Source organism: Chelonia mydas, chromosome 8 (genome assembly GCF_015237465.2).
Source record: "Chelonia mydas isolate rCheMyd1 chromosome 8, rCheMyd1.pri.v2, whole genome shotgun sequence".
Lineage (NCBI taxonomy): Eukaryota > Metazoa > Chordata > Testudines > Cheloniidae > Chelonia > Chelonia mydas.
Genome location: NC_057854.1, coordinates 72,436,766 through 72,453,993, shown reverse-complemented (window position 1 = coordinate 72,453,993; position 17,228 = coordinate 72,436,766). Strand labels below are relative to the sequence as shown.

The window sequence follows — 17,228 nt, the reverse complement described above, 5'->3', positions numbered from 1 at the left end:
AGGGCAGGGGAAAGCAAGTCACAAAGTTCCATGAAAGTGCCCTTATGCTTGCGAAAGTTTCACAGCCACTGGGAATCATCCCAGACCTGCAACAGTCTGTGCTTGTTTCCCGGGCCCAGAATCGGCGTTCCCCTCCATGAACCTGCCCAATTGACACCACGATGTGCACACTGCAGGGGCCCGTACTTTATGAGAAGTCTATGTCCATGTCCTCATCACCCTTGTCACCGCGCTGCAGTCTCCTCCTTCTCGCCTGGTTTCGCTTTTCTTAGAATCATAGAATCATAGAATATCAGGGTTGGAAGGGACCTCAGGAGGTCATCTAGTCCAACCCCCTGCTCAAAGCAGGACCAATCCCCAATTAAATCATCCCAGCCAGGGCTTTGTCAAGCCTGACCTTAAAAACTTCTAAGGAAGGAGATTCTACCGATTTCCTAATATCCAACCTAAACTTCCCCCACTGCAACTGGAGACCATTACTCCTTGTCCTGTCCTCTTCTACCACTGAGAACAGTCTAGAACCATCCTCTCTGGAACCACCTCTCAGGTAGTTGAAAGTAGCTATCAAATCCCCCCTCATTCTTCTCTTCTGCAGACTAAACAATCCCAGTTCCCTCAGCCTCTCCTCATAAGTCATGTGTTCCAGACCCCTAATAATTTTTGTTGCTCTTCGCTGGACTCTCTCCAATTTCTCCACATCCTTCTTATAGTGTGGGGCCAAAACTGGACACAGTACTCCAGATGAGGCCTCACCAGTAGAGTCTGCAATTTTCTTGCAGATTATGGTTCTGCATATCCTGCTGGATAACGTGAGCAGTGTTTAGAGTACTCATAATTGCTGCAGTGATCTGAGTGGGCTCCATGTTCCCAGTGCTATGGCGTCTGTGCTGAAAAAAGGTGCAAAACGATTTTCTGCCGTTGCTCTGACGGAGGGAGGGGCGTCTGACAACATGGCTTACAAGATTGGCTTACAGGGAAGTAAAATCAACAAAGGGGCTGGCTTTGCATCAAGGAGAAATAGAATGGCCCCTCAAGGCCAGAACTCAAAATTCTGGGTTTAGCAGGCCGTTGATTTCACTGAGGGAGGGAGGGAGGGAAGGGGGAGAAAATGAATACAAAACAAATCTGGTCTATTTCTTGTTTTGATCCACTTCTTCTATCTTTATACATCTTATTCATCTGCAGACGGTGCAGTATGACTGCTGGCCAGCGTCATCTCCTCACTGCTCATTAGAAGACAGTGCAGTACGACTGCTGGCAGGACTGAATCACCATGAGACGAAACTTAAAAGGGAAATGACCTGGCTGAGTCACTCCCATGTTTGCCCAGGCGCCCTGACCGACCTCACAGAGGTCGGCTAAAAGAGCACCCTGGAGTACGGCGACGATGGCTACCAGTCACTGCTGCCAAAAGGCAATGAGCTGCTGCTGTGTAGCAATGCAGTACCGCGTCTGCCAGCACCCAGGAGACATACTGTGACGGTGAGTTGAGCAGGCTCCATGCTTGCCGTGGTATGGCATCTGCACGGGTAATCCAGGAAAAAAGATGTGGAACGATTGTCTGCCATTGCGTTCACGGAGGGAAGGTAGGGAGGGGGGGGCCTGATGATATGTACCCAGAACCACCCAGGACAATGTTTTTGCCCCATCAGGCATTGGGATTTCCACCCAGAATTCAAATGGTCAGCGGAGACTGCAGAAACTGTGGGATAGCTACCCACAGTGCAATGCTCTGGAAATCGACAGTTGCCTCAGTACTGTGGACGCACTCCGCCGACTAAATGAACTTAGAGCATTCGTGTGGGGACACACACAATTGACTGTATAAAAACGCTTTCTACAAAACCGACTTCTATAAATTCGACCTAATTTTGTCGTGTAGATCAGCTCTTAGAAGCCATACTGCAGATTTTGATCTTTAGAGACATTTCATATTTAAGGGTGACAATTCTGTTTTGTAGTTATACAAGAAAGCAGAATTCCAAGATACTATATTACCATTTTAGAGCATAACTACATACATTACTTAGAGTGACTGGAGACAGGAAGAAGCTCTGATGAATCCAGAAAGAAAGAAACCATTGTTCATTAAAAGAACCTAGAACCATTCATACAGCATATAAAACTATACTCTGAAGTTCACTTGTTACTCTTCGAAGTAAGAGTTGTTATTTTACACTCGAAAGTACATTCAGATATATTAGAATTAAAATCTAAGCACATAGTATAGCTAATTCAGCATTTTAATACCCAGATGCAAATTTTAACCTTGTAATTACTCAATGTACCATCAGGATACTGACTAAAGATGCAAATAAGTGAATTTCAGCAGGTATAGTCACGAAAGAGCAGTGCACTACACATTTCTAAGCAGTTGAAAAGGCAGAAATGTAAATCCATCAACTACTACATCAAAGCCAAAGAGCAAAAAAAGCACTTCTTCCTTCTCTAATTTGATACAATTAAGGATCGCTAGCGTAACAAAGCGCAACATGGTTCTAGTAGAGTTTCCTGAACATTCTATATAAGCCAAGTTAATGGAACTGGACTCACACTAGGAACAGAAACTATGCTTCTCTAAGCACTCCCACCTGGTCTCCTGAAGTCAAACTGATGGGGATCAATCTAAATGAGATCATTCAGAATGATGTCACCAACATAGTGCATGGTGGGGCATCACAACAAAACAAAATCATAGTGGCACCAATCTGCATAAGTTTTTTTTTTATTTTAAAAAATAGCATACTGTACAAATTTGCAAAGTTAAATATTTTGGAATTTTTTTGGTCAATATTAAACTTTGCAAGTTCTGTCCCATGCTTTTGGTTCCAAAAGGTGAGAACATCCACTTTAGTGGCTATACATTTTTCCTTTACAGAATGAACAAGGTGGCTTTTTTCTTATCTCCTGGAGAAATTGGATAATGTAGGGCAATCACTTCTTTTCAAGAGCAATCCTGTGCCTCTAAGGAATCCTATTCTGTCCTCCCCCTTGCTCAACATGTGAGAAGCAAATGGGCTAGTTGCATGCGTGAGTCACCTTCAATAGGTGAAAACCACCAAATTTGGTTCCCAATAGTACAGCTCATCACCTTTCTCAGAGTCTATTTGAGACTGAGGCATGGATGAGAGCAAACTGGCTGAAACTCAGTCCAGACAAGAGGTGATGTTGGAGGGCTGAGAAAAGCAATTGGATGGTATAGTAAAGATTATACTTGTTACTCTGGACCAAAGGGGTGTGTCTGTAATTTGGGTGTTCGGTTAGATCCCCTGATACCTGCTTTCAGAAGTAGCCAGAATAGTCTTTTCTCATTTAAGCTCATTGATTAGGAGCAGGATGGATAAAAATCAATGATTTTTTTTTATAAAATGCTTTTTGAGGGTGGGGTAGGGGGTGGGAGAGAACCACTATCAAAAGATACATTATAGCTCCAAAACATGTCATCATGGAATAGTGATTTTAAATTCTAATTCTATAGTATGAGAATATATTCATGTAATGTTGAAGAAAAGTTTTGTAAATGAGTTCCAATAGTTCATGGATTAGGGACCCAATTTTATGGGGTTCCAGGGGCTTCTGTATAGATTATTTAGGTTAATCTTTCTATCTACCCAATGGGACTCAGTGCTCAGCCTAGAAGATACCATCAGAGATGCTTAGTTTTGCAGTTCTCCAACAGTCGATTTGTGTCTCCAGAGATAACATGCTTGTTAACAGCAAAAATGTTTTTAAATAAAAATAAATAATATAATATACAGATGTGAGAAACAACAGACCTCAACCCTATTGTCCCTCTGCAAATTCGTGTACACAGAGTCAATCCCTTACCTCTCTCTAAAAGTGCAAAGTTTCAAAAAGTTCAATGAATAGAAGACAGTTGAGGGCAGAATAGATCTGGACAAGAAGTCTGGAGATAAATGGGAGAAGGGAGGGACAGGCAGTAGAAACAAAAGTGAAACTGTTTGAGCAGCATATTCCAGAAGTCTTGAGGTCTGAATGTAGCCTTCATTGATTTGAGATCTACCATACCATTCTCTCATTAGAAGGGAAAACCTATAATGGCAGCACGACATAAAAGAGACCCAGTTTGGGAGTATTTTAATGAAGTTCCTCTACTTGTGGGTAAGATAGGCATGTGTGCAAAATGCAAACAGTGCAACAAAGAAATGCAAGGCCTGGTTGCCCGAAGAAAACAACATCATGAGAGGCGTTCCGTCTTAGGAGGAAGCTGTGTTGAAGATGATGAAAGGAACATGTCTGAACATGCAGGATCTTCAGGTTGATAACAACCAATAAGAATGCGTTTTTATGTAGAAATTCATGATTAAATTGAGTCTTCCTGACTAGTGATTTAAATTATGATTTAAATAAATTTGATTTAAATCAAATCCACTCTGATTAGGAGATTGCAGTCTTCTCTCCCAGATGCAGACCTCACTACTATGACTCATAACTAGGTTTGACAGAATTTAATTTTGACAATTAACTTTTAAAGAAATTTCTTCTATTTTTAACCACTTTAATTTTTACAGTTGCATGAATTTAAAGGGGGGTTTGGACAGTGCTGAGAGCAAGGCTGCAGAGGATTCCCAGAACCAACAGCGGGGCTACAGGGGGCTCCTTTTATGGCTGAAGGGCCCAAAACACCCAGACACAAGGAGCAGGGGAGACTGCGGTCCTGGCCAGTCAGGAGTCTAAGGAGGATGAGCTCCCTGGCTACAGAGGAGGCCACCTGCTGCTGAATGACTCCTGCCCAGGTTCGGCGCCTGGACTCCCAGATGGTGAGAGGGTGAAAGAGAGCGCACACAACTGCAGAGGGCTCCCTGTGCTGCTGCAGTACTGATGACACCCGATCCCTGCAGGCACTATTGCCGGGGGAAGGCTGCACTTGTGCAGGACTGCTACCCATACATTTTTTTCGTCAATTCCAGCGTCTCAGCTGAAAGACACTTACCAACTTCGATTTCAATCAAATTCTGCAAAGCCTACTCAGAACATACTGAATAGCTCATGTGTCCATTTTCATTCCATTGTGTTAGAAGAGTGTTGATGTTTTTATACTGGGTTGGCCCATTATTTTGATTCCCTCAATGCAGGAGAAGTATCTTTAACCTCACAAGATCCTAATGCAACTGACAGTGACCGTAAGGGATGACGGAATCTATTACTTCAAGACACCTGGGAAATGTAGGTCAAATCTGGAGAGTCTGCTGTTTCTGACACTACCCAACAAGGATTAGGATGCCTAACCCTCATTTTGAGCTATGTGAGAATAGCTGTTTTCACCAAGAGATCTACTAACTTTGATTAATGTAATTTAGCCAAAACAGATTCAGTCTTGAAATTCTTACTCAAGTGCAGAACTTAGACCAGGGGTCTCAAACTCAATTTACCTTAGGGCCAGTGCCAGTCCTCAAATCCTCCCAGTGGGCCAATAATGTCACTCATGCCGCCCAGAACTCGCCCCCCAAAACTCCACCCCCCACCTGCCTAAGGCTCTGGGAGGGAGTTTGGGTGGGGGAGGAGGTCTGGGATAGGGGATTGGGATTCAGGCTCTGGGAAGGAGTTTGGGTGCAGAAGGGGTGAGAGGTTGGGCTCTGGGAGGGAGTTTGGGTGCTGGGTGCAGGCTCTGGGCTGGGTCAAGGGTGGGGGTGCAGGAGGAGGGGGTGGGGTTGCAGGCTCTGTGTGGGAGGAGGGTGGAAGGGTGCAGGCTCTGGGAGGGAGTTTGGGAGTGGGAGGGGGTGTGTGGGAAGGGGGTCAGGGGGTGCGGCGCGGCGCTTACCTAGGGCTCCAAGGTGGGGCTGGCCAGGGGGCCTCCTTGCACTGTGCCCCCAGGCACTGCCCCTGCAGCTTCCCATTGGCTGCAGGGGCACTTGGGGTGGGGGCAGCGCGTGGAGACACAGTCATGCCCCACCCTGGGGCAGTAGGGAGGGGCCAGCGGACACAAGGAGCAAGCAGGCAGACGCCGCTCAGCTACGCTGCACTGCTGGAGCCCCGGGCCATTTTAAATCGCCCCGGGGTGGGGAGAGCACCTGGGGGCAGCGAGCGCCCGGGGGCTGCAGGTGGGGCCAAGGGAGAGACCTGGCCCCAAAACTGCTGGAGCCCCGCGGGCCACATTGAGACCCCTGACTTAGACCAAGACTTTCCCCTTTAGCCTCACTGATTTATTATCTGGCCAGAGAAAGAGAAAATTGATCTTTTAATAACATATGGACAATGACAGATCTTGGAGTTGGGTAAAGTCCCTCTCAGGGAGGACCTGCTTCAGCTGATCCTCCCATCTCATGAGCACAACACTCACTTTGAACTTAATGCCTGGAGTCAAAAAGAAGGGGTATTCAGAGAGAGGGATAGACACGGTTAGTCTGCATACTTATTTTTTTTTGCCTTATAAAGTTTGACGACTATGTGCCACAAGAGCTATTCAAAACCCTCTTCTGATGAATTTAGAGTGAAGGCTCCATTTTTGATCCACTCAAATAAGCTGCCATTTTCAGTTTCTCCACAGAGGTAAACTATTTCTCTAGCTTGGTGCTTTGGGGCTTAAAAAATGGACCAGATATTTGCTAACTGGAAGACTAAACCTACTCAATAGAGGCAGACACAGAAACAAGAATGGGACCAGTCCCACCAGTGAGGTCCCTGGGCACCATGCTGGTGAGCATCTCAGCCCCCAAGAACCAAAGCTTCCAAAAAGGAAAGAGGCTTTGGCTTACTTCCCCAACCTGGAGCCTCCTGACTGTTGTAATTTTTCCTGACAAGTATCCCCTACTCTACGGCTACTAGGCTGCTGTGAAGGGTGGAAAAGAAGTCCAAAATTACTCTACTCTTTCCCCCAACTACCATTTTTTGGTTCTTCTTATTCCGTGAATAACTCCAGAGGCTAGCTAGCAGTGCTACTGCTCGCAAAGCAACATGAAACTGACATGATTCAAAAGTTTCAAAGCCTCCCAAACGAATCCAAACAGCCATGCACTGATCAAAGTCTGGTTAACATTGCCTTGGTGTATCACACCTGATACAGCTATGAACCAGAGCGAAAGTACAAAAGCTGTCAGCATGATCAGAAAAATGGCACTGGATAGTTTACACTCTGTTCATGAGAGAACCTACCAAGCGCTATCCATAAGCACTAGAAACAATTTTGCAAGAGATAAAACTTCCCACTCCTACCAGTGGAGTGGATTTCGCAAACTCTGTTTAAGTCTCACTTTATCTAACAACAACAATTGCTAGATAGGACAAAGTTCTGACTAAAGCTTATTAGAAACCATGAAGAACAGCACTGCAGCGATTGGCCAATGACTTTACCTTAGGTTAAAAGCAGTAGTCTCCCTGAAGTCCAAGCAGCAAAAATACATCTTTTAGAAAAGTCTGTATCAAGATTCATTTAATTAGTGCAAGTGGAAATGCCACTGCAGTGGACATAAAAAGTGAGAAGACCCAAACATGTAGCATTCTCCCCTCTGGAAATCTCTGCAGTTCAGTATTCATGTAATTATTTATTGACCACCAGTATGTTTGCTGCTTTACAAAGCATTAGATAAAGTCCACATTCAAAAAGAGTTTATAATCAGACACAAATACATTCTTCAATGCAAGGTAACTTACCTGAATAGTTTACCCAGGAGTACACCACTAACTCAGAAGAACCAGAAAAATGGACCATGGAAAAAACGGCCAAACACTTCCAACAGGGAAAATAAATGCTAATCCAGTTGGAAATTTAGGACCTACTGAAATCAACTTTGGATATTGACTTCAATGCGAGAAGGGTCAGCCCCTGAAGATTAGCTGAAGCAATCCGTGCCAGATCAGGGTACTGGGTAAGTGGAGCCTCCGTGTTATATAACCTTCCTCAGGTCAAAGCCTGCAATATTAGCACTAACAATAATAGCTGCAAAAGAAGTTGTCGATCTGCACTGAAAAGGCAAAATATTTATGGAGTCAAGACATCACACTTAATAGAATCAGGTAATGTTTGTCAGATAAATGAAGACTTGTAGGTAAAACAGCAATGTTGAAGTCGCAGAGGCCAATAAATGATTGCTTGTTATCAAGTTAACATACCTATGTATGCTACTGAACACAAATTTTTGTTTGGCAAAATTAACATTTTGCCCAGGCCTGCCCTTCCAAGAGAATTCTGGTACTTCTTAGCTTATAACTTATTTTAACTTTTCAATGCAAAATTGAGAGATCCATTGGCAGCAACAGGGGAAATAGCATAAAGTACCTACATCCAGTGTCTTTTGACTTCCAGTATGAGATCATCAGCCTTTCCATGCACAACATGAGGTTGTTCTATTGATCGATGTGCTGTAGCTATGCACCACTGTATGACAGAAAAATAGTTGACAGTAGCACAGAAAACTTCAGCAAGTAGACTTTGGGTTCTCTGAAAAACTGAAGTTTTCCAAAGGATAAAAGTCTGCAAAAATAAAGCAGCCCTTCTCATCCTCTCCAGGAAGACTGGTAGAGAACTGGAGGAGGCTCCTTAGGAACTGGGGCTCCATAGTACAATACTGTGGTTGAGTGCAGTACATAAATTTAGATAGATGGCTTCAGAGAGCCTGGACACAGCAAAGAAGAGCATGTAGGATGGTACACACTGACCAAGGTTTGCCAGCTGTCTGTGGAAGCCCTTAACCCAAGCAGGAGGAGAGACATTGACTTTGATTGCCTGCTTCTAAGTCACATTATGAGGTCACCTGAGGAAACAGAAAAAGCAGCAGTTGAGAGCTGCATCTCCAACTGTGCGGTTATGTGCTATAAATGCAACTGCCTGTCCTCAAGGGAACAATGTTTTGGTGAATCTAGGCACAGATGACCACATTTTTAGACAGGTTTCAGAGTAACAGCCGTGTTAGTCTGTATTCGCAAAAAGAAAAGGAGTACTTGTGGCACCTTAGAGACTAACCAATTTATTTGAGCATAAGCTTTCGTGAGCTACAGCTCACTTCATCCACAGTATGCATCAGATGAAGTGAGCTGTAGCTCACGAAAGCTTATGCTCAAATAAATTGGTTAGTCTTGAAGGTGCCACAAGTACTCCTTTTCTTTTTGCACATTTTTAGAAGGTATTTAGGCACCTTAGGCGCTTTTGAAAATCTCACCAGGCACCTATATACCTTCAAAAGTCTGGCCCAGTGATCTTAATCAATCTCTGAAGACAGCATCATTTTGAAGAAAGTTACACCAACACCTTCAACAGATTGCTTTACAACTGTTTGAAGGTGAACACAACTGGAAAATTATAAATTAATTGCAGCTTTACTGCTAGTTGGAAAGATATGATTTGACATACTAATCATGAAGTCCCGTATCCTGACTCTGGCAGTACTAATACCAGACAATGCAAAGGAAAGTTTCAAATGTATATATATAAAAAAAATGCACCAAGTCACTGAAGTAATGATATCCAAAGAAGTCAGGAGAAATTCCTTCCTGGCCCCTCCAGTTGATTGTTTTACACTCAAACTTGAAATTAGTTGGATAATTTCAGAAGGTGGTAAATCATAAAATATTATTAGTGACAAAAGTTATCCATTCTTTTATATGTAAACAGTTTGTTGTCTCAGTGACCTCCTGTGTCAGAGATTTCTACACGTAAGTTACATGTTGTGTGAAGTTACTTTTCCTTGTTTACACTGAAATTTGCCAGCTGCTAACTTCAGCCTAAATGCTGAGCCAATTTATTGGTCAGCAGTACAAAGAAGAGCACCTCAGTTTGAAAGAAAGTTTACCTTTGCATTATTCATTTTCTGAGATTCTTATATTTACTGTTATACACATTCTTAGTCTGTGTTGATATATTTTAGACAAAGTGTCAAGTAACAGCACCCAATAGCTGCAGAAAAATTTTAAAGAGCCATCCTTTTTAAAGATTGTTAATTTCATAAAATGACAGAAGTGAAAACAGTTTAATAAAGTCAGTGTGTGATCTAGACTAAAAGGAGATTGCATAACCTACCTTCCACACTATATCTTGGGGCCTTTGAGTTTATTTATTAAAACTGCCTCTGTGGCTGCTAGAATACACTTGTGTTCTTGCAGTTGTTTCCTGCAAACTGTCCATTCAGATATTAAGAGGTGCCAGACAGACATGTTTGACCACATCAACCCGTGTGTCTAGCTACAGTGAACCATATTGACGCTTAAGTCAGTATTAGGCTTCAAAGTTACCTGTACATTTAAGACTTGTTCACCACTTTTATGGTGCAACTCTTTCACTCTAACGGCTTTCTGGTGCAACTCTTTCACTCTAACGGCAGACTCAAAACAGTATATTGTTTACAATACGGTGGCTACAGTCACATCCTGAATCTCTTTTTTTCCTGTCTAAATAAAACAGATTCTGGAGGCCACCTCGACATAGGTGGGAATACCTCAAATGACAGCAGAGTAGCATTTTCCATTCCGGCTTACGTTTATTATCTTTGTTTGTGACCAAAGGCAGTTATTAGGGTGATCCTAAGTCCTCTAACCCAGAAATCCTCAGAATATTTATGTGAGAATTGTAACACTGACCCAAAATCTAAAAAGAGAAAGGCAGAGGACGCCCCACACACCAGATACAAATATAACCAAAAATCAGATTTAAGAAATCATAAGCCACATTAGTAACAGCAATAAGATTTTTTCAAGTGGTTTCTCACTGAGAAGCTGCAAGTATTAGACCGTATCCACAAACTAGCTCTAGCTACTGTACAGACTACTGTGTCTACTAAAAGTGTTTAACATGCTACAGGCTTCATGAAAATCAGGACTTCAATGGATTTTTCCTTTCCTAAAAGTAGATAATTAAGTCAACTTGCTCATTACAAGTCTACAATTGCAACTAAGAGAAAAAGGGACAATTGGATGGTAGTGGTGGAAGGAGGAAAAGGAGTTGCAACTATCTACAGGTAAAAATGGGTGGTGGGAAAAACTGCTATTAGCAGTCAATGGATCCCATACCAGACTAGTTTGGACATAGCTCTCATAGTATTAACAAGAGGACCCCTCTTCAGAAAAGCTTTCCTGCTGTTGATCAAAAAAAACTGATAGCATTTCCCTTTCAGGAAAAGGAAAAGGAAAAAAAAGTGATGTGTTCCAAGGGGATGGACTAAGAAAGCAAATTTGTAATTTCCACCTGCTAGCAGAAGATGGTAAACAAATACCTTGGCCTGGAAAAAGCGAGTGTTACAGAAAAGTTAAACTCCATTAAAATTAGACCTTTTAAAGCTATATTCAAATTATTAACATATGAGCCTATTAAACAGTAACAATTGTAATAGCATGGAAAACTGGATCTTGGCCAAAATATCAACAGTATTCTTTGTAATTACAAAAATATCAGTCAGTTGTTTAAAGGACTGATTTAAAGTTTAACTATTTTTCCAGTGTCAGTTCAGCCAGTCTGATGGGAACCAGACTTTCCCCTCCTCCCTTTTACTCAAGTCTTACCAACTGTATCAGCTCTATATGTTATGTCTCATTAGGAAACAGAATGCACTGTGTTTGCTGAGGAAACGTAGCACCCAAAGTAACATCCACCACTTCCTGTAATCATGCAAGTATTTGGCAGAAAGAAAAAACACAAGTAAAAACCACAGTAATACTTGCTTCTGTTCCTACTGAGTACAGCTATGTGTGTGAATTTCAAATCAGCTAAGAAATAGGATAAAGCAGTTGACGCACCTTCTGAAAGAATGGCTTCTTTCAAATAGAGTAGCACATCTGCAAATTTTCTGACATCATTCACCAACTGCATGATGTATTCTGGATCCACAATAGGACTGTCGTAGCAATCAGAGTTGGAGCTAATACTGCTCAGAGAGTTGCTCTTGGTGCTGCGCCCCATCCCCCAGTTTCCTGAATTGGCGATGGTGAAGAAATTGGATGTAGACAGTCGGGCTAATCCCAAACCACGCTTGTTACTTCCACCGTTCTGTCGCAACATCCCAGCTGATGCAGTACTTATAAAATTCTTGCAGCTAACATTCAATGTCATTTAATGTCCATTGGAAAGGCCAAAGACGAAGCCCTTAAAATTAAGGGGGGGGGGGAGAGAAAGAGGGTGATATTTAATGGAAGAACAAAATTTAAAAGGTAAAACTTACATACTGACAATGCATGAAAATATTTTCAATGTTAAGTTGTTGGATATTGAAACATTTAATAAAATATTTTTAAAATCCTTTGATTATAAGAAGTTATAAAGCAAATAACTAATGCTAGCATTACCTGAAGACCAGGTGGAGGTGATGCATGAAGGTAGTCTATAAGCTTTGTCCTGGAACTACACAAACTAATTTCTAAATTTACTCCAAAGAACTGTTCTCTTTCCTGAACACGTGTTCAGGAATCCCTAATTGTAATAAACTCTATAATGCATACACTGAGGCCGGGTCTACACTATAAAATTTTACCATGGCTGAACAGTTGCCAACAACCATGAAAAATTGGCATAATGCTAAACAAAAACACATGGACCACTAGGCCATGTTCAATACCATTTCAGTTAATAAAATTGTTGGTTACACATGGTAAAATTTCATAGGCATCCTATTGGCCTACCAGAGTTCGATGGAAAAAGGAAAACAGTCTGAAAAAGGCTAAAATTTAATTGCAACATGGGATTTTAAGCCAACTGCCATTTTTTTGTTTTTAATAACAGTAACTCACATTAAAAACACAAAGGAAGGCAAAGAAGCTACTGAGATTCCAAAAATGTAACTTCTTTAGTGTGTCAGATATTGAGATTCAATCTGTAAAACCTACAGGAGTTAATTTCAGGGAGTTCTATTTTATTTTAGTTTTAGCACAGCACTTTTTAGGAAGTTCACTCCCAAAGAAAGTTTATACTTTGGAATGAATAAATTGATACAACTAAGCAGCCGTCTGTATTCATTTAATTTAAGAAAACCAGAGTCATTCCTACTTCATTGTGCCAAGTGAAGTAATTCACTTCAAAGCATAAGCCTCCAGGAAGCAAAATCAGGTATGGTTCCATTTTGATAAATGACTACATTTATCCGCTAAACACTAAAAGAAGAGAATTTATGTTTACAATGTATGTTTAGCTCAGAGGAAAAAATTGTAAACTGCATTATAAAGACTTTGAATTGCAGAGATTACAATACATTTGTTTGCACCTCAGTGAAGCTGCTAGTTTAACTATTTCTATTATAAACATGAGAAAGCAAGAATTTATTATAACATAATCGTAGGTATTTACTGCAGGTTGAAAGGGTTATTGCATACATTTTTAAAAATCTGTTTAGACAATCTAAAGAAGCCAGTAACTCCTCTGTTTTGAATACTCCCACTATATGTTCTGACAGGTAGTATTCTCAAGCATTTCCATTACTTTTTTCCATTTTGTTTTAAAACTACCAGGAATAATAAAGATGAGGAAATTACATAAAAAAATCATGCTACAGCATTTTGGTCAGATGCTTAAAAAGAAAGAAAATTTAGAGTTTTACTAACCCAGTTTAACTGCCTTGATAATATTTGTTGTTTTGAAGTAGTACGTATAATACTATAACAAAATATATAAACAATGCTGAAAATAAAGTAAGTAATTTCAACATAACAACTACATTAATAGAAAGCTGCTAAAGTGTGTGGAGGAGGTGATTACAGGTGAAGTTTACATTAAACAAACATACCGTTGAGCAAAACATTTGTGCAACCTTTCTCAGTTCCCATTCCCTACCCAGAAAGCTACTTTGCAATCCTGTCTTTCACATAACCAGTCCCCCTTGATATGACGATGCTTTTACATTTCCCTCTTTTGAAAATGTTTTTCACTCCTCTACTATTGTGTGACTAACTCACACAAAAAGGGGAAGATAGCAATGACTATTCAGGGGACACAGTAAGACATATATAAACACTTTAAAATACACAAAAATTGAAAGATACTTTTTCCTATAATCTCTTTCATTTGTAATATTAGGAATTACATATTTATCCCCTTCAGTCAAATTTTTGCTGTAGATACGCTCTTCTATTTTTTCCTCACTTGTACTGGTCATAAGACAGAGGGAGGAGGAAAAAAAAAGTGTTCCTCACAGAACACAGGTATTTCATTACTAGAAAAAAGTTTCATGTTCTTACACACTTTTTTTTAGGCTAGAGTCTCTTGAAGGAAGTCCAAAACAACTGTTATAAATATCTCTAGACTTCGGTTAAGAGCAAGTAGTTCCCATCACAACCGCCCCCCCCCACCTTTGCACACAAAAAAACCCAATACACACACACCCCAGACCAACGATTTCAGAAATCTGCTCTCTCAGCACAATTTTCTTTCGCAGGCGATAAAGTTCCTTAACAGGGCCACGTTTTGAAGAGTTCCTTTGGAGCGAAAATCTACAAATCTGTTTTTTAAAGGGACAGTAAAAATCTCTCAACCCGGATTGTTTATAAAACGCAGCCAGAGCACGCAGGAGTGCTGCCGTGCAGCTTCAACTGGGCCCGATTACAGCGAGGGTTTGCCTCCCACACGGAATGTCTCGCATTCCTAGCAGGACTCTGTACGGCAGGCAGGGGCCCCCTCGACCAGCCGATGCAGCCCGCTGCCAACTCGCACGTCCTCGCTCTCCTGCCCAGGATTTACATACAATGGAGAGGAGCCGCTCTCGCCGCAAACACACCGCAGGGGACGGGGGAGGCTGAGCGGCAATGGGCGCAGGTAGCAGCCCGCCGGGGGGGGTCTCACCGGGGGCCGAGCAGAGGGGAACGGGGCACTTCATGGGGCAGAAGATTTAGGGGACGCTCCTAGCCGCCCCTCGGTCCCCTTCGCTGGCCGCAGACACGGAGGACGCCCCGAGCAGAGGGGCCCCCAGGCGCGGAGCCCAGAGCGGATGGGGACGCAGGGGGAGACGGGCCCGCCCCACCGCGGGCGCACGTCGCCTGGCAAGGACTGGGAGCGGATCGCGGTAAGCCCCCACTCTTGCGGCGACAGCCGAGTCCCGAAGCCCCTCAGAGCCGCCTGCCGGACCCCACTCCCCGGACCCAGGCCGCGCCCCCAGCTCCCCCGAGCCCGCCCCTCGCGGCGCCTGCCATGGCCCCTGCAACCCCATGTGGGCGCCCAACGCTCCGGACCGACAGCAGCTGCCCGGGCCGGACACCGGGGGCGAGACGCGCTCCCGGGCGGGGTCCTTACCGGGCTGAGCGGGACGCCGTGAGATGGCAGCAGAAGCGAGTCCCCAGCGCAGGCAGCAGCCGGGCCGCGACGGGCCCCTGCGCATCCCTCCGCGCTGCCCATTGAACTCGCACCCTCCGGCCAGTGCCGCAGCCGCCCGGCCGCCGACCGCTCCCAGCCCCGCCCCCTCGCGCCCGCCCCCTCCCATTGGGCAGCTCCGTATCAGAGGCGGGGCAATGGAGCAACAGGTTGGGAGCGGGACGGGGAGCTAGGACTCGACGCTGAGGTGGCGGGACTCAGCGCCGCCCGTGGTGGACGGGCCCGCCCTGCCGAGAGCACCGCTAAGAGGGGAGCAGGCAGGGGGCGGCGTGGCGTGTGCCTCCGCGCGCCAGGCAGTACGCCGGCCGCCGCTACGCAGCGGCGTTCAGCCCGTAGCCCCGTGCAATGGGCCAGACGGCAGCGAGCGTGGTGGGAGGCGGCGGCGGTAAACTCTGGAAACCGGTGGCGAGAAGCTCGGGTGTGAAGGGGCTGGACTAGGGCCGCTGCTACTTGCGTGCAGTGTCAGAACTGAGGGGGCATGTTCATCCCCAGGTTGCCGCTCCCACCCACCTCACAGCAATACTAGACGGTCGTAAGAATCTGTTGGCCTCTGTCCAGCCACAAGTTTGCAAACCCAGCCACAATAATAATAATTACTGAAAAAGCCACGTTGTGCAGCAAGCCCCTCATCAGGCTTCTCCGTTCCCAAGCCAGGATCACCGTCATCTCTGCTGTCACCTCTGAAGCCTGACTCTCCGAAGAGAGGGTGCTGGCACTGTTTCAGTGCTATCCCACTCCTCCTACTCATTCCTGATCTCCATTGGGGTGATGGAGACATTGTTTTCTTCCTTCTCTCCCTCTGACCATCACAGTACAGATGCCTTGGTGCTGTCCTCAGTATTTCAGGTGGCATTGATGGGTAAATCCCAAGAGTATGGTTTAGTTCCTCATAAAATAATCACATTTTCCTGACTGCCTTGGGCCTTGCTTGGGCCTCCAGCCCTTTTAATTTTTTTCCCTGGTACTGATTAATGGATCAAATGATGCTGTATTCAGCATCCACTTGGACATTTGGTCATCGGCCCACCAACAGTTCAGCCGCAACTGGATTTTCTTGTTGCCCCTGTTGGTCATCGCTGCCAAAATGTCTGCCTCATACCACCAAGCATAACTGGAAAACAACACTGCCAAATCACCAGGAGAAAAAAAAAAGCTGCACCACATGTGATCGTAAGGAGATGTCTTCTGAGACGCTGATGAAGAATTGTCTTGCTACATCAATGGAGAAGAAGTCAATGCTATGGCGTGTACAACACTATTTGTTTGGAAAAGGGGCTTCCACAAAACTTTACCCTAGGCCTATAAAATTGAGAAACTAGGCCAGACAGACCTCCTAAGAATTAATTGGTGCACTGTTGGATAACAATGGGAGGAGTACTAGCACTATGCAGGGTACTAAATTAGCATTTGTTATTTATGCTGGTTCTGCATTAGTGTATATTGGGATGGAGGAGGACTACAAGGTGGTTAGCCTTGCTTGAAGCAATTCTACTCAAAATGTTGGTGTGTGTGCCTGGGCATTGTTGGAATCATGAAGACATGGTATATTACAGTCATATTAGGAAGCTCAAATAGTGGTTAACATACCAGATTTCTCCAAAAAAAGAAAAGGAGTACTTGTGGCACCTTAGAGACTGACAAATTTATTTGAGCATAAGCTTTCATGAGCTACAGCTCACTTCATCGGATGTAGCTCACTCCTTTTCTTTTTCCGGATACAGACTAACACGGCTGCTACTCTGAAACCTCAAATTTCTCCAGTGTATACAAGGCTTCAGACAAGAACTTATTTTAATGTAGCAAACTACAATATACAAATATAAGTTAAATAAACATTTGTGTTGCAAAGTCAAGCACTCAGAAGTTAGGAAATGTGAGAATTAAAGCGGTCTGTCCCAGATTTACTTGTGAAGAGTTTAAGTGATTTGCCCAGCATCACCAGGGAATTCTGTGGCAGAGGCAAGGATAGACTCCAGTCTTCCAAGGAAATATT

The 17,228-nt window shown here is 43.7% G+C and overlaps 1 protein-coding gene across 10 annotated transcripts in view; it reads right to left on the bottom strand.

The window, feature by feature from the left end:
- ARHGAP29 (Rho GTPase activating protein 29) overlaps positions 1 to 16,754 on the bottom strand; it is a 95,435-nt gene extending 78,681 nt beyond the window's left edge. For 2 of the 10 annotated variants that reach the window (XM_037906508.2, XM_037906507.2), the window contains exons 1-2: positions 15,158 to 16,754; positions 11,683 to 12,028 (exon numbers count right to left, since the gene is read on the bottom strand). In XM_037906508.2, coding sequence (XP_037762436.1) covers positions 11,683 to 11,995 — 313 coding nt within the window. In that variant the 5' untranslated portion in view covers positions 11,996 to 12,028; positions 15,158 to 16,754. Of the gene's footprint in view, positions 1 to 11,682; positions 12,029 to 13,476; positions 13,529 to 14,253; positions 14,970 to 15,157 lie in introns of those variants that run through there. The other 8 variants (XM_043521489.1, XM_043521490.1, XM_037906506.2 and 5 more) reach the window with 6 other exon arrangements.
- Between the last annotated feature and the right edge of the window lie 474 nt (positions 16,755 to 17,228).